The 18,252-nt window shown below is 35.9% G+C and overlaps 2 protein-coding genes across 6 annotated transcripts in view; both read left to right on the top strand.

Annotated features, from left to right (window-relative positions):
- Window positions 1-18,252, top strand: part of LOC128868218 (serine-rich adhesin for platelets) — a 144,742-nt gene that overhangs the window by 113,866 nt on the left and 12,624 nt on the right. The gene's annotated exons all lie outside the window — the stretch shown is intronic.
- Window positions 2,125-4,331, top strand: LOC128868220 (maltase A2-like). The gene is made up of 6 exons (XM_054110059.1): window positions 2,125-2,717; window positions 2,797-3,137; window positions 3,201-3,507; window positions 3,576-3,883; window positions 3,945-4,073; window positions 4,140-4,331. The coding sequence occupies exons 1-6, from the start codon at window positions 2,217-2,219 to the stop codon at window positions 4,210-4,212; spliced, it is 1,659 nt and encodes a 552-aa protein (XP_053966034.1). The 5' UTR covers window positions 2,125-2,216; the 3' UTR covers window positions 4,213-4,331.

The following is an 18,252-nucleotide window of genomic DNA, read 5'->3' as shown; positions in this document are numbered from 1 at the left end:
TTCTAAGGAACCTGAAGAACACAGCTCCAGCAATATAAAGAATCTAATTAATCCTTAAACATTGCACAAGTTGCTATTAGGAGACAGAGGCAATTGTAACCCCAGCCGACGGCATCATAAGCCGTCATGTGCATGCTTTCAATGCTGATGCTGGAACTCTTAATAACAATAATGGCATAAAACCTTTGCATGAATTAGGTTTATGAGAACATACCACTCGCAGCGTGTTTCCTGATGTTATCTCACAAAGTAACATGTCCCCGACGAAAATCAGATGATTTTTTGAGAACCTTTTTTACAACAAAAATTCACTTAGATTACACCAATTGCCTTGTGGCTGCTGTTAGGAAAAAATATTCTGTTCAATAGATGAATTAAAAGCTGCAAAGAGATACTCAACCTCGAACGTTAAAGACTACCTTAATAAAATAAATGATTTACTTAGCACAAATGACTACTACCCTACTCGTGTATTTAATTTGAATACTGAAAGGTTTCTTCCGCCAGCAGTTCTGCACTACTTATCAATAATACACGAATGTTGGTTGAATTGAAGTTTTCGACAGAATATTATTTTCCATTTCATGCTTTAATTATTCGAAATCACCACGTGGGATGGATGTTTGCAATCTTAAACATTCCCAAACATCTACCAAAAACAGCATTTTTGCACATATTGACATTTAAGAGCAATTACTACTACAATGATATTTTGTATGAATTAGAAAAAAAGCATCAAAAAATTCTATATTTTTACGTGAAGTTTATTTGTAAGAATATATAAGTATATAATTTCTGACTGCGCTCACGTACGAGGGCGAAGAATATTATTTAATATCAATTTAGAAGTATCAAATTTTAAGTTGAAATACAACCACGAACTTTTAAATTGATTGGGGAATCTATATTATTTTTGTGACATTTTTTTTTTTTTGAGTTAATGCCTTTAAAATGTTGGCCGTAATTTGGTCATCCGTAAAAACCAATTCTGAATGACTCGCTGGAGGACTTCGGTCAGTATCTCGTGAATAACTTTAGTAATGTTGGCTTCCAATGCCTCAATTGAAGTTGGTTTATTCACAAAGCGTTTAGACTTAATATATTCCCACAAATAAAAATCCAAAGATCACACGATCTTGATGACCAATCCACAAACCCGAGACGAGAGATAAATTGCAAGCCGAATCGACGACAAAGTAAATCCATTCTTTCACGGGCTGTATGTAGCGTCTTCTTATTGGCACCAAATATTATGGATATCACAAGCTTCAATTTCCGGCATCAAAAATTCGTTTATCATAGCGCGATAGCGTTACCAAACGGTTGTAATGGCTGTTCTTGGCTAACGTCGGGTTGCTCTTCAGCCCAAATACGGCAATTTTGCTTATTGACGTAGCCATTAAGCCAAAAATGGGCCTCATCGCTGTACACCATAGGTTGGCCTGAGCGCGCGATGAACACTTTTCACAGAGCGTTGTTTTTCGTAATACAATTTTACGATTTGTAAACGTTGTTGAGGCGTAGGTTTTTCCATGATGAAATGTCAATGAATACTGAGAAAAATATGTATTTAGTTTGATCTGTCAAAAAACCCCTATTGGAAAAAATTCCTCCAATCTGATAATGATTTATAATATTTGAAATCGATTTAGGTATGTATCCACACCGGTCGACAACGCGGGCAGTGATGTACCTATAAATGTTAAGCGGTACTAAGATAGAAAAGCGACACGAGCTATGTATGCGCTTAGACTGCAACATAACATAAAAAGGACTTTTTTAAACAAATATTTCGTTGGCATTTGAACATATTTACAGTATTTTCGGAGAATTTCTGACCTTAGAAAAAATATATTTAGTACTCTTATATTGGCAGCAAACTATCTGCGCGATGTGTTCGGATTCAGCAATCAAAGGGAGATAGTTTAGATACAAAGGTATATGCACGCGCAGGTCTTACATGTATTAGTATCTATGAATATACCATACGTGACAAATACATTCAAGCGCGTGAATTCCACTCCCGCTTTCCGTTATATATATATATATCTAATGAATATAAAAGTATTACATATACGACTCTAGCACGTATTCGTTTACCACGAATGTAATGTTGCGGTGGCGATTCACATCAGCACGTCTAACACTCTATCCTCATTACTTCTGGAGGTATAAATTTAAGTTCGAGAATTAAACGTTCGTTAGTACTTACCGAGATGTCGTCAAATTTGTTACTGTTATTTTCGCTAGTACTTTTATGTGCTTTTAGCGCGTCTGCGAACTCCACAGTCGACTGGTGGGAGTCCGCCACTCTCTATCAGATCTATCCTCGATCCTTCATGGATAGTGATGGTGATGGTATAGGAGACTTGAATGGTATTACATCCCGTCTGGAATATCTCAAGGAAATAGGGGTGACTGCTGCATGGCTTTCACCAATTTTTGATTCTCCGATGGTCGATATGGGCTATGATATAGCTAATTACACTAAAATTTCGCCGATTTTTGGCACAATGGAGGACTTTGAGGCAATGCTTGCAAAGGCTCATGAATTAGGACTGAAAATTTTATTGGATTTTGTGCCAAATCACACGAGTGATGAGTGCGAGTGGTTCCAGAAGTCGATACGTCGTGAAGATGGTTACGATGATTTCTATGTATGGGACGATGGCAAAATCGACCCAGAAACGGGCGAGCGTATACCGCCAAGTAATTGGGTAGGTAAACTCTTACCTCGACTATCTATTAATTTCTAGTTTTCTCCCCGTCAAAGTGTTCTTATTTTTTGTTGTACAGATAGCAAAATTTAATGGATCCACATGGACTTGGAATGAAAACCGTCAGCAATACTATTTACACCAGTTTTATCCGGAGCAACCTGATTTGAACCTCACCAATCCTATGGTACGTGAACGTCTGATCGAAGTGTTAAAATTCTGGCTCGATCGTGGTGTGGATTCTTATCGCATTGATGCGGTACCATTTTTCTTCGAGAAGCGTCTTGAAAATGGTACATATCCAGATCAGGAGGAGCTTTACCCCATCTATACAAAAAATCTCCCAGAAAATTCCCTACTATTATACGAATGGCGCGAGTTCTTAGATGGATACCAGGAGGAGCATGGCGGTGATACTAGGTGAGGCACATCTGATGTGAGAAGAACTCATACAGTAAATTATCCAATCGTATTTCTCTTTAGGATACAAGTCCCAGAAAGCTATGCCACCATTGGAGTTATTAGCAGCTACATTACCAACGGCATGAACGCCGGTTCCCAAATGCCATTGAATTTTAGCTTTATGAAATTATATAGAAATGCCACTGCAAAGATTGTTGAAGACTTGGCCGAATATTGGATGGATGTAATGTGGACGAAACATAAAGTAGCCAATTGGGTGGTGGGCAACCATGATAGAAGTCGTCCAGCTACCCGCATAGGAGAAACTAGGACAGATTTGATGACGATGTTAGTGCATATATTGCCCGGTGCATCTGTTACTTATTACGTAAGTGCTAACTGCCAATTACGAAAGTGTTTATTATCACTGGGCAAGTTCTAATTTCAAAAATTTAGGGCGACGAGATCGGCATGACCGATGGAGAATGCTCAGCCACTTGTGAATTCCGAGATCCAGGGCGTTCTCCAATGCAATGGGACTCTTCGAAGAATGCCGGCTTCAGCACAGGAAACTCCACATGGCTACCTGTTAATCCTAACTACAAATATCTCAATGTAGAGGCACAGCGGTGGCCGGAGCGTAGTACTCTGAATATATTCACGGGGATGACCGAACTAAAGAAAACAGCTGCTTTCAAGGCATTCAAAGAAGAAGGTGGCTTTTCGTATGGGGCTTTGACGGAACAAGTATTTCAAGTTGTGAGGTTAGTTGAAATTATAGAGCGATCAAAAACTTTCTGTAATTGATTGAACTTTCGTTTTAAGAACTGCTGCTGGTATTGAGGAGTACCGTTTCCTAGGTAACTTTGGTAACCAAACAGAATATTTGGATGGTTTGACAAATAAGACCATGGAGTATGTGCTACTCACTTCCTATTCTCCACACAAATATGGGTGAAACACGTGGAAGTTGGCATTTTCGAATAGTTACTTACTATGTATTTTGTTCTTGGATTTCAGTGATACAGTTGATTTAAGCGGACGAATTTGTTTGGAGCCCCATGAAGCGGTCATTCTACGATGGACTGCGTAAAGTTTATATGGCACATTTTGTGCATACCAATTCCAGTTGACTATTTTAACCTAGAGTATTTTGTTTTTATTGCCTTGTGACCAGTACTTGATAAAAATAAAATATTATATTTTTCCGTTCTCGTGTGTTTGTATTTGTCGATTCGCACTTAGACAATAAGACATTGGCTACAAGATTGCCGAGTGTACACTCTCTGCTCCAAAAAAACGAACTCTTTATACATAATAGTAACTTATGGCGTCGGCTTTAGGGAAGTTTTTGATTTCGATACAACTATACATAAATGTATAATTGGCGTGTAATTTGCGCATACACAAATTATGAGCAGGGCAAATGATTTCAATCAAGCAGGGAAATATGTTACATAGGGGTAATGTAATGCAATCTCGCTCAAAGAGTGGAATACCTCTGGAGAATATGAAGAATAAGAATAATTTCATTTAAGAAATTATAGAATTAGTGAAACAGGTCTCTTAAGTAACTGTGTGTTACGTTTGATCAAGTGGATAATGTACCATCTAATGGGTCGAGAATTACGAGCGAATCTCCATATAAAAAATCACGAGATATGCTGTTCTTAAAGTTCGATAATTTTCAATAATTTTAACCCGATCGAATATATGTTGCTCGAAAAATTTGGAAAGTTGACTTACTTTTTAAAAGTACCTCGTATTTGCTAGTAACGAAACATTCATACAAACTTAAGCGTGGTGAATTGTATTCATTAATTTTTGGTCGAGCTTTCCTTGCTTATCTGCAAATTTCGCTTTTTTTGTTAAATAAATTACAATTTATTTCTTTGGAAAGCCTCCTTCCACTATGCATCCAATGATTAATATCATCACTGAGATTTGGTTGGTAAGCACCCTAAATACTTTCGATATAAAAATATTCGTCGAAATAGTTTTCAATAACTAACAAATAAAAAATTTCGAGATTTACATCACTAATTCAGCACTCGGTAATTTACTTCAATCATTGAACTGTTAACACACATTCGCAGAAAATACGATTATTTTTACTCTGCTATCTTTATTCTTTCAAATTGGATTTTTCATATGATCAATTTGTTCTTTTTCACTCTTTTTCTCCTTCTTTATTCTATATGCTTTTATTAACTTCAAATTGGCTTAATTTTCTTGCCAATCAACTGGGGCAATCTGCAGACACAGAGTCATTCTTTCTTTTATATAAAAATATTATGGCGAGTCTCTGTGTTACTTAGGACTTAATGCATGTCTAAATGAAAGTAAAATATACTAAAGTGTTTCTTATATAGACGAGATATAAATTTTAAATTATGTATACTTCTTTGAAATCAGTCGTAAAATAATTCACACCAAACACCATTCAATAAACTGAAAAGCGTGACTTAAGGGGTAACACCACTGTAGAAATTTCAAAAAATTGATTTTTTTTTTATAAGCTTAAAAAATTCTTTGAACCTTTTAAAATACAGAACAAAAAGTTTTATACGTTACCGAAGTTTATTTCATAAATATTTTAAGCTTTTAACCAAGCGTTAGTGACTGCTACCTAACGATTTCTCCAAATTTCCAAACTTTAAACGGGTTTTTCTCAAAACACGTTTTCTGAAATTGGCACGCAGCATAACTCAAACAATTTTAAATATTTTTAATCAGGTTTTTCACTACGTCTGTATAATAACCTTCTTAAGAGAAGAGCGTAGGGGATTTTCGATAGATTAATTTAAACGATTGTTATAATTATTTAAGTGCCGTTTTTTTAGTCCAAAATAGAGTATTTTCCTTCAAATGCTTGCTAGTTCCACAAAAATAAATATTTTTTAAATCCCCTACGTGTTTCTCTAGCTATTCTTATCTAGATTAAGAAAAAAAAATTTCCTTGTTCCAGATTAATATTTGCACCCTCTCTGCTGCGTGCCGCGGAGCTCCTTCAAGAGAAACCACATTACAAAAATGTCTCCAATGCCGCCATTTTGTAAAATTTTTCGATCAAACTTTGTAGTTTTGTATTTTAGTATATAAGTATATTAATAACTTCCCAAATCAGAGTGATTGTTTTCCTTTTCTTTCTACACAAAAAAATTCTTTAAAAATCGTGTTTATTTTACGCGTGTAGAGTGGTGTTACCCCTTAAGAATTTTAATCATTCTTCGGTTATGCAAATATTTGTTTCATGTATTTAGGGAATGAATTTTGTATTATATTTTTTGAAGTCTTCAGTTTAGTGTCGACTTTGAAGTTTTGATTATTAAATAAATACACACAAACATACATCGGCATGAAAGGCAAATATTTGCGCAGTAAACTATCAAAATCCACTTAATTCTGCATTAACGCAAGCACATAAATAGCAAATTCGTATGCTAAATTTAAACAAAAGATTTGCGAATTTTTATTGTTATGTATTGATATATAATGAAGCAAATAAAATTAGATAGTTGTGACCAATCACTAGTTTGAGTGCTCAAATAAAAGTATTCCAAGCCTTCTAAAATAAAGTAATTGCAAAACAAACAAACATCACACAAAAAACAGGGCATACATACATAATAAAAAAACGTGTATATTTTCTGTCATAGATGTTCTGTCAAATAAATTATATATATGTATAATTGATCGCAATTTATTTTCTTAAAAAAAAAAATCCTAAAAAATATCTATAAAAAATGAGTATTTGATCAGAGTCAGCGAGTTGTTTTCCCGCAAATCCTTTCTTTTTTGGCGAATTGCTTCACGTAAACGATGAGACATCTGATAACGCCCAAATAATAATCCTTATGCACTGTCTGACCTTCTGCCGAAAATTTGTGGTGTACAAACCGTTGTAATCCATAAAAACCGTGAGCATCACTTTCTTTTTGGACTGAAAACGAAGTGTTTGTTTTTGCCTGTGTTCGTTCGGAACTCTCCACTCACTCACCGGATGTCTGGATTGCGTTTCGTACTCATTAACTTACGTTTTGTCTCCAATAATGATGCGTTTGATCAATGTTAACCATTGGGTCCTATTCAGCCTTGGAAATCATTTCTTTTGCGATATCGACGCGGCTTTTGTATGTTTGCATGAAATTAAGGTTCTTTAAGACCAACTTTGCAGCAACACGGCGCAAACTCAAATCATTAACAACAATGCCTTGAACGGATTCATAAGGAATGTTCAAGTCCTCGGCCAGCTCTCTGATGACTTATTTAATTCCAGTGTAACAAAGTGTAACTTTCAAATTGTTCAAAATTACCGTTGATCAATTTTGTGAATGTTATGTAAAGCTTGAAACTTTCAATTTTTTTGTTTTACGTAACCCTTTCTTGTAATTCTCTGTACTTGCTTCTCCTATTAAAGATTAAAGGAAGGCAAATTATTAAATGTTTCTTCACTGGCATTTAATACAGAAAAATGGAAGAAACAGTAGTGTTATAATTAAATAATACAAAAGCCAAAGCAAATGCAAATTTCGAAGGCGGAAACAAAGCAAAATATCAAAAATGGAAATAACAAATCTGGCTTTTGGTGGCGCGTAAAAAAGTAATAAAATAAACATAATTTTCATTTATCTGCTCTATGCACTACATTTCTCATCAGATTTGTATAGGTGGTTTTGTTAGGTACTTTGTGTGTTTACAAAGCGTTCCGAGATCATCTCTGAATTTGGTGTGATAATCTCCTTGAGTTGCGGCATATGGAGGTGCTAATCTAAGCGATTGTCACTGGCCTTAAAAACATGCCGAAAACCTCAAAATAAATTGATTTAAACCCCTTAAGACGATCATAAGCTCCTAATTTGCTAAAAAAACAAAAGAAAATTAAGACTCACTAAGCTCATATATTTTCCCTCCTACTAGCGTTTCACACGCTCTATATGGGATTCCAAGGGTGCTTCTGCCACCGACGCACGACAGTTGCTTTTTACGAACCACTTTTTCAGGATAGATAAGCGGACGATAGGGAGGACTTTTATGGCTTTTTGTATTCAAAAAGTGTGCATTGAAGCCACTATCAGATTTAGAGTGCAAGCCTATTCGGCGCCTGTGGTGGTCGTTGCGCATACAAATATTTCAATACTGAGAGAGCTTTAGATTAAAAAAAACTGCACGAAAAGCACTTAACTTGCACATGTGCTTGTATTTGTATATATGTATGTACGTATGCGCACACAAAACTAAAAACCACGAATGATCGAAATTAAGTCAAATTAAATTGAAATAAAATACCTGTTGTCAGCGTAGTAAATTTTTTACACAAATACAAACACACTTGCATATGTAGCTATGTACTTAAGAGTATGCCGTTGTTGCAGCCAAATAAATTTTGCATACAATGCACGCGTGCAACATTTATCAACCAGCGAACCAGTTTGCTTGCTAAGGTTAATTTTTCTTATTTCTTTGCATTAAAGTTAACTTTTGCATAGTTTTTAAATCAAATTCAAAATCCAACACCTGCCGCCCCATTGGCTGTTTTGCACTTTGGTTTGGTGTGACGCGCCAGTCGTACGGGTCCGTTTGAACAGCGCAGACCTAGCCAGTGAAAAGCAAAACAAAGACACTCAATATGTTGGATATGCCTCAACTCAATTTTCAAACTTTGTATAAAAACGCTATAACAATACTCAAAAATCTTAAGCATTTAATGCAACCAATCGTGAAACTGAAATGCGTTTGAAATTAAAGTACTTTGCACCCTGTTTGAGGTCGAAAGCCAAAGTTGGCAAGCGGCCTTGGCAGGAGGCTGTACCACAAAAAAGCACCACTCTCGAAACCTTGATGACGAAAAGTGAATTGAATAGGAATATTGTAATGGACACTGAGCGGGAAATAGAAGAATTTGAAGCAGAAGAGGTGGACAATTTTCTAAATAGCAGGCCAAAATCTCCGATAATTAAGCGAAGAAATAAAAAAATCTTTAATAAAGGTAGGGTATATAAATAAATAATTGGCATGTACACCCTTTTTGGGTGTTTGGCCGAGCTCCCCCTCTCTATTTGTGGCGTGCGTCTTGAAGTTGTTCCACAAATGGTAAGATAAAAGTGATATAAAAATGAATTTAGTGAAATAGTTTTGAAATATTTAAGTTTTCTTTGAAAGTGTTAGTGATGGCTGGTTTTCACGTGATTTTAACTCAAAGGAAATGCATGAAAGGTGCCCTCATAAAGGCTGCCTATTTCGAATTTAGTGTCGTTTTATTTTTTGGCGATCGTAGAGCATTGCTACTTAACAGCTTTGATGTATGAACGTTGTGACTTAGAACAAAGTGGCTTAGCATGAGGAATCGCTTAGAAATTGTGCAAATCCACAAAAAAAGGGAATTTTGTCAGCTCCCGCCACGGCGATGTGAATTGCCCATCGTTGCACTATTTTTATAGTTTTTTTTTTAACTTAGAGTGTCTGCCAACAACTTAAGAAAAAGAAAAGGCGTGACATGCAGCGAAAAAAAAATTTCTAAAACCAACGAAAGTTTTAATCACTTGAAACTTGCAAATGGTTTATATAGTTGCATATACTCTAAGACCATTTGTATTTGCTGAAGCGAAGTGCTCCAATTTTTTTAAATGGAAGATAACCCTAGCTCCGGCAATTAAAAAAATGGGGAAAAATCAACTGTATTTCGTAGCCTCTTGGGACTTGCACTTGCACTAAAATTCAATAAGCAATAAAACTGCATACGTAGAAAAATTCTAAGCATTCAGGTTAAAAAGTTGAAAGTTTAAAGAAAATTTGAAAAACTTTGAAACTTTGCACTACCTGGTTTTTGTTGTAGTATGAACTAAAGTTGTATAAAAAAATAGTGGTGTGTATATAATTTTTCAACGAGTTGCTTTTAGTCACAAATCTTGAGAATTTGAATTAGTAGTGATTAGGGCAAGTATTTCCCTATGGGCTTAACAATTTCATAATTCATTTCATCCAAATGGCAAATGGCAAATGGCCAAATTTGTGTAATTACTGCGATCTCCAACGAAAGTTTGTCTTCTGCAAATTGCATTTTTTTATATCAACAAGTGTCAAGAAATGCCCGTAGCATACGTTTCCCCATACATAGAAACAGTTGGTTTTGCTCTCTGCAGCTAACTACCTATGAAATTTTTTTTGTCATACTGCTGTACTAGTCGCTGTTAAAAGAACCCTGCAGTCAAATCTACTAGTTCTGAACTACCTCTGCATCAGAATTATACCAGTTAATGAACTAGCTTTTAATAGCTCCATCAACATTTGAATTTTTGCAAACCTCATTTACAGCGTTTGAAATAGCCATATTTTTAGCAGTAAAATAATATATGTTTTGTACACACCTCCAATTGCACCATTTTGCAACTAGTACAATTCTAGTCACTCTCGTACTAGTATCAATTAAATACCAGTTTATAAACTAGAATGCTTGCTGAGTAGTTTGTATTTTCACTGCAAGGTATATACTTATGTACCCTCGTATACGTATGTTAGTATTTGTATTTACAGCTGATTGCATTCATGTCTAACTGTTCCAAGTGTGTCCAACGCCCACTAGCATATTAAATTCGGACTAAAGCAATTGAAATTGGAAAATTACGATCCAATGTGTCGCGTGTCAAGCCCACTTTTTGTCAAAGCGCAAATTATTATTTTCACTACTTTAGCTCTCTCCACTTTCCCCACCCTTCACATGCTATTGCATTTGCTTCCTTTATATATCCTAGAATAAAATATGTATAGATAAAAGTAGTAACTATCTACTACGTGTATGTATTTATATGAGTATGTAAGTGTGAATATTCCAACGCATAGACCACTCACAGCGTTTACATCGCGCTGGTGCATTGACCAGTCACGCCTGCGGTTTGGAGAATTTTTACTTGATTTTTCAACGGGCAACTTTTCATTTCTCGCTGCAACAACAATACATTCGAAAATTTTATCCGCTTGAATGCCTTAGGAAAGTTGAAATGTGATATGTTGGCAGCGCTTGCGCATGTGCCGCTCCTGACTGCTGACTGCTAAGCGCATGCCTTTTAGTGTTTTATTGCATCGAAATATTTCGAGTGTTTTACTGGTCACATTTAGTGCGCTAATCCTTGACTCTAAAAACATTTAATTCTTAGCATGCCGTCATTCGTTATCATTTGCCTGGCTGTGTGTAGGAGTGTGTGTGGGCTTATCTCATAAATATGTGCGAAGCGCAAATAAATATTATAGTTAACGAGTTATAGCTGCAACACATAAAACGGGTGTTAAACTTAAGTGAATATGAGTTATTTAATAATTTATTATAATGGATCCATGACCGAACTCAAATTACTTCAAAGGAGCTACGTCTTGCCAACTTTCATGATAGCTTATAAAAAGAAAAAAAAGGAAATACTCATACTTTATTGAAACTGTGCTTACATTTTATACATAGATACAGTGGCTCATATAAATATTTTGCATGTAAAGGCGATTAAGAGAATCTTTAAATTTTTGTATTTTTTTATAATTTATTTCAGAATTTATTAGAATTAAATTAAATAAATATTTCACTCAGCAATATTATTCACCCTATCGGAAGATTTATAATTTTTGCAAATGGCGTCGTACGTCAATTCTATTCGACATTTCTTAACTAGACAGCTGCAGTAAACAAAGATACAAGCAAGGGAGTGAGCAAAGGTCAAAATAAAGATTTCCATCACTCCACACAGATAATTTTGTTTTTATTTTGTAAAAAATGTATTCAAAAATACAAAATTCGACGGACCCATCTGGCAACCCTGTATCTTTTGACAGAGACGTCAGATCGCTTAATGACATACCGCGTTGGAAGCGTCAATCCAAGCAGACATGGAAAAGTACACGCCACGCGAGCGCTCCCACATTATTGAAATTTACATTCAACAAAAGATGTCAAAAGAAGAAGAAGAAGAACAAAATCATCATGTCCGATGAGGCTCATTTCTTATTAAATGGGACGGTAAAGTAAAATTGCCGTATTTACGCCACTGAAAATCCTCACGAAATCCAAGAGGTACCTCTTTACGACGAAAAAGTCACTGTTTGGTGCGGCGTTAGTGCGAAAGCGATTATTGGGCCGTTTTTCTTCGAAAATGAAGATGGTCAAGCTGTTACCAATTATTCGTCGAAAGCGTATGAGGCAGTTCTGGTTTCAACAAACGGATTTTTCGAAAACTTTCGCCGGAGACTAAGCAGGGTTTTGATTAGAAAGTGGTGTAAAAGTTGTATAGTATATATTAACTTCTCAATGATCCCTGATCCGTTTTGTTGTTTATTTGGATTTTACAACTATTTTTATTTCTTTATGTACGATATGACCTTGTATGATGGAACTAGAGTCGTAAAAATAATCATATATATGTTTGCCCGGCCTTCTCCTCCTATTTGCGGCGAGCGTCTAGATGTTGTTCCTCAAATGGAGGGACCTACAGTTTAAGCCGACTCCGAACGGCAAATATTTTTATGAGGAGCTTTTTCATGGCAGAAATACACTTGGAAGTTCGCCATGGCCTGCCGAGGGGCGACCGTTATTAGAAAAATGTTTTTCTTAATTTTGGTGATTCACCGAAATTCGAACCTACGTTCTCTCTGTGAATTCCGAATGGTAGTCACGCACCACACATTCGGCTACGGCGGTCGTCTATAGGATGATTAATTTTGTGCCACCTCGTATAATACTCGCATCCATATAAAATATATCTAAGGACTTGTACTATTTTTTAGCATTCTGTGTTCTAAGTAAAATATTGAAGTTTCAAAAAACTGTTCAAAAATACTACTGAAAAACTAAAAAACGGCTTACTACAACTGAACACTTGCCTCGCATACACCGATTTTTATATATGCCGAGGGTGGCGTCAGAGCTAGCACGTGAATGCGCTGGATGTTTATTTCATAACAGAAAATATTTCACCTTGGACTCCTTCACAAGCAGACCCCTTCGCTTTTTCTTCATGCTCTAAGTAAGCAGAAAAAACTAAAAATGCCCGCATTGCCGAGTCGACGAATTTGATATCAGTCAAGGATGATCGATTACTGATCCATCTCTGATCTGAGATCTAAATTCTCTCCACCGAAGATATCAGCAGTATGTCAGCAATTGTACGCCATTAGATATAGACTAAAAAGGCATCTAAGTGCTTCAGTTCTCTAACTCAAAGTATTTCCTGTAACGTCAGATTAAAAAGAAATCGTATGAATCAAGTCAGATGCTCAGAAACATTCTAGTTAACTTCTATGCTGAACCGTCTGCTTGTAAAGCACTTGGTCAGTTTTTGATGTTGGAATGCATCACGATGTACAGAACGCAGAAATGTGACCAATATCGGACCGGTAAACGGCTCTCAGCGAACTTATGGGAATCAGCTGATTTGCTGACGTAGCAGGGGTTTGTTTGCCAAAAAAACTGAGATTGTATTGGTGATATAATAAAAAATCAAGGCATCCATTAGTCATTTTCCTTCTTTGCTGTCTGAACGGGTTTGTCCTTATTGGTGTGCGAATACACTAGAAGTGAACTGCCGAAGAACAACACTATGACATTATCTATTCACACTAAAAGTTGCAAATTTCTGATAGAAGCATAATTACCCAACCGATCCCTGGAATCAAACCACACAGCCGGGAAAATATAAGGAGCTGAGTTAGCACCTGGTAATTTAGGTAATATACGAGTGCAAATACATAAAAAGCAATACATATACGTATTTACATAAATTTACGTATATAGTTTATCCCGTCCAAAATTAGTGAGTGATCACCGTAGCACCAATTATTAAAAGTCTCAGAGTGAAATGGCAATTTTTCACGCTTTAACGCCATCAACTGAAGTAAATTCCTTGTCTAAAAGAATAACGATACATTGTAGAGCAGCAAACAATGAAACGAAAAACAACTACATACTAAGAACAGAAACAGCAACAACCACTTAGAAAACTTCCAATATAATTTCTGCAATTACACTTCCACTTCAACGATTGGTTTGGTGAATTGAGTAGTTGGAATGCAACACCATATTGACGCCAATGGCAAAAATAAAAGCAAATAACGACAACACCGCAAAGCACAACAACAAGAACAGCAACAAAAATATTCAACTTAAACTAAAAAACTACTCCAAACCACACCGCACCGCCATTGCCATCAACAGCAATCAATATTAAATTAGAAGCCAACAGACAATTCCGACGATGACACCATTGCACCACACGATCGACGCTGCAATAGTAACAATATAAACAACAACAGCAACAGCAACGGCAACACAACAATAATAATAATAAAGATAACCAACTAATGCTAAATGCGCGCCAATGGCAAAAGTAATCAAAGCGAACACGTGCTGCGCATGCGGTCAAAAGCGGTGCGGTAGGGTGCAGTGCGGAGTGCTTTACAGCCGGGCAAGGCTAAGCATCGGACAGGCGATGAATGAGAATGCGAGGCACTTTCGCAGTTTGTAAGAAGCCGCCCGTGTAACCGCAAAGGATACGTTGCGGTATGGCGGCAGACGAGTGTGCATGCGAGTATTAGTTTGTAGTGAATATTTTTTACATAAATATCGACATATACATATGCTCATATATGTACGTATGTACGTATGTACATATGTAAATGTATGACCAGCAACAAATAGCTTCAGTCCCAACGAAGAGCAAGAAATAACGTAAAAAATCTTCAGACTGCACAGGAATGTGCGAACGCGAGGATGGCGGTTGGCCGCTTAACGGCAAAATGAGGGTGGCAGGACGAAGTTATCGCCAGTCGCCGCCAACCGTCACCAAACATCACAGGCGAAAGCGCCTTCGCCATTGCCATGACTGTTGCGCTCCACTGCATTATTGCGGCTTCTACTCAGCCAATATTTTTGAAGCCTTCAGGCGGCTAAGCGCTTGATTCCGAAGTGTGAGTTGGAGTGTGCTGTACGTCTCGTCTATCAATAACTTGCCTCATCAGAATGTAGAACATTGTTAACTAAAACAACAATTTGTTAAATGGAAGAAAAAAATGGTAAGAAAGCAAAGTGGCAGATCGCCACACGTTTGATTCTCGATTATTGCTGCTGGCAGCTGCGTCTCAAGGCAATGGTTGCTGCACAGGCGCCTGCAACATAATCGACAATTTTGTTTGAACGGCAAACTGCAAACGGCATTTGATTGCTTTGAATTTTTTCTGGCAACATTTTAAAGTTTTTTTTTCTATTTATGACTTTGCAAGCCACTTTGCCGTATGGTTTAAGTTTCAGTGACAGACTGTGGGACAAACATAGGAGAAAAGTGTTGAAAGAAGTGGAAGATATGCTTGTACGCTCTAAGCTCATAAATTTTACTGCAACTAAAGCAGATCCAAATGTAAAAAGGTATTACGGCTCATCTCTGAGTACATAAGCGGACGCCTTCAATCGTTTATCAACAAATGCTTTAGGATTATATGCCGCATTTTTTGGCCAAGAACAGTCTTCAATGCTGATTTTCTTTCTCTCACTGAAAGCCGCCTAATCAATTTTAAAATGAAAAGACGAAAATGGAACTGGATTGCACACATTATCCAAAATGGTTTACAATACAGCCCACAAGGAAACCGGCGAAGAGGGCATTTACGACAAACTTGGATGCACACAATACTAAATGAAAGCTGCTCCGTCTGTCATCTAAAAGTATATATCAGTGGTCGCCAACCCGTCGATCGCGAGCTACCGGTAGCTCGCAAAGGCAATTCTGGTAGCTCGCGCTGCTCACGTTGCAAAAAATCCAAAAGTCTGAAAATCATACCAGTATTAGCAAATTTCAGAAATTTTCATAATAAATAGATAAACACAAACAGCGGCAACACTGCGGTAAGCGATTTCGCACCGACAAACACGACGCGAAGTCGTGTCTCCGTTCTAGGATCGGCTGGAACCGATTAGCGTGTTCGAGAATTTTTTGGCTTTATATATACGCAATGCACGTCGACATTGCGCTCAGTTTAATACCATAGATGACTAGTTGTGAAACTCTTTTTCTCGTGAGAGCGCAGAAAAACGTGCATTTTTTATAACATTTTCCAATATTGCCACACCGGTAGAAACATGAATTGGGTATTTTCGAACCAAAGGTCTGGAATTTTTAGTTTCCACACCACCATTGAGGTTAGTATTTAGTGTGCGGTTGCCCAATAGCCTTATATCACTCGTAAACACCTACATATACTAAAAATAAGCACAATCCGTATTCTTTTATCTTCGATCTCGTTAATGGACTAATTGACTGCCCGTTTCTTCTAGAAAGAATACATTTTAATGTTCCTTGCAGGAACTTTCGCAGTGTCAAAATTTTTCATGTTGGCGTTAGGAGGACATTATATAGTTCCAAAGTGCCTCTTGTTAGAATGCTGTCTGACATTAACTATCTCGCCTCCCTTTTGGATCTAGACTTTTCCAGGGTGAAACATGTATTTAAATCCCAATTAAAAAATGTTTTCCTTGTAAGAATTCTAAATAAATACCGAGTATATTTTGTTAATTTAGTTTTCTAAGCTCTGATTTTGTTAATTATTTCTATTTATATATAATATAAATACTCTTAGTTCTATGTAGTCTGTAAGAAACTTGTCTTACTAAAATGACTAATCCTCCTCTTTAAGTTATAAGAAAGTTTATATTTTTCTTTTACTCATTACAATTGAAGCTAGTTAATTATAAGTTTAATCTGTTTTCATAGTCTGCAAGAAATACTGTATTTTTTAGACTATTAATTGAATTAAATAAATAAATAAATATGTACATAAATAAGCAAAAAATTTAAAAATGTATATGTAAATGAAATTATTTAAAACTGAAATACAAAAGTAAATTAATAATAATAAAGTAATGAACGCGAAAAACATAAGTTATAATTAAAAACATGACTTATTGCGATTTTTTAATATAACACAGAAATTGGGTAACAAAAAAAAAATTCTCAAACAACGAACAGAATAAGTTAAAGCAGATTACCTTTAATTTTTGTAAAATATCTCAAACACAAATTCAGTACCCTTACCTACGCTTTTCAACCATAGAATATTTACGTATATACAAATTTACATAAACCAACACACAGTTTTCAATAAAATTACATTATGTACATAAGACTAATTAAAAGTAGAAGTCGAAAAGGATATAACGAGCTTTGGATTCTACAAACTCACTAAATTCAAATTATTACATTTCAATTGAATTAATTTTAAGACAATTAATTATAAACATTTCAACACGTCATTTCTCCATTAAGCAAAAACGAACTGTTTTCGTCTGTTATTTTCGGCGCGTTTCTTCTGGCAGTCTGCCATTTCGCCTATCAGCTGTTCAAAATCCCATAATGTGTGAGTGCTGCCAAGTTTTGAAACGTCCTCATGGGCGCGCTCTCTCTCAAAATGAATAAGTTTCACATCTAGTTATCTATGTTTAATACTGAACGGCATTATCAACGTTCTGCGTGCAGCGGTTGGGTTAGAGTTCGAAACATTATGGCAAGCAGTAGTAAGAAGGCGAAGACATTGCTGTGACAGAAATGGAACTGATTGCTTTTCAAAGTGACTTGACTTTAAAATCTTTAGGTTCAAATACAAAATGTATATGGACTTTAGTAAGTAAAGATAAGTATTCAGTTTTATGTCGTGTTGCGTTGAAAGTGAAAGCGTTATTCAGTTCAACTTATTTGTGTGAATCTTCTTTTTCCAATATGAAATTTATTAAAAATAAATATCGCAATCGGCTTACAGATATACATTTGGATAACTGTATTCGAATGACTGTATCAAATTATACTGCAAATATTAAAAAAATTATCGATGAGTCAGAATGTCAACCTTCTCATTAAATATGCTCTTTTTATCTGCCCATATTTTATTTATATAATAATGTACTATTACTGTTTTGTTGTTTTTTTAAGTCGCTTGTGATTTGCCATTATGACTGCAAAAAATTTTGTTACGATTGATAGGTGTGAACATGGATGTAGTTATGCATAAGTATAAGCACTATAAGTCATAAGTTTATTATATATAGAACGTATATTAGTAAAATAAATACATGTATTGTATGTCGAATATAACTGTGTATTATTTAATTTAT

Source organism: Anastrepha ludens, chromosome 6, assembly GCF_028408465.1.
Source record: "Anastrepha ludens isolate Willacy chromosome 6, idAnaLude1.1, whole genome shotgun sequence".
Classification (NCBI taxonomy): domain Eukaryota; kingdom Metazoa; phylum Arthropoda; class Insecta; order Diptera; family Tephritidae; genus Anastrepha; species Anastrepha ludens.
This window is presented reverse-complemented; position numbering and strand designations above follow the sequence as displayed.

Coding starts and splice junctions, on each gene's coding strand:
- LOC128868220 (XM_054110059.1), top strand. CDS start 2,217: ATGTCGTCAAATTTGTTACTGTTATTTTCGCTAGTACTTTTATGTGCT. Junction 3,138..3,200: donor GAGCATGGCGGTGATACTAG/GTGAGGCACATC, acceptor ATTTCTCTTTAG/GATACAAGTCCCAGAAAGCT. Junction 4,074..4,139: donor TATTCTCCACACAAATATGG/GTGAAACACGTG, acceptor CTTGGATTTCAG/TGATACAGTTGATTTAAGCG.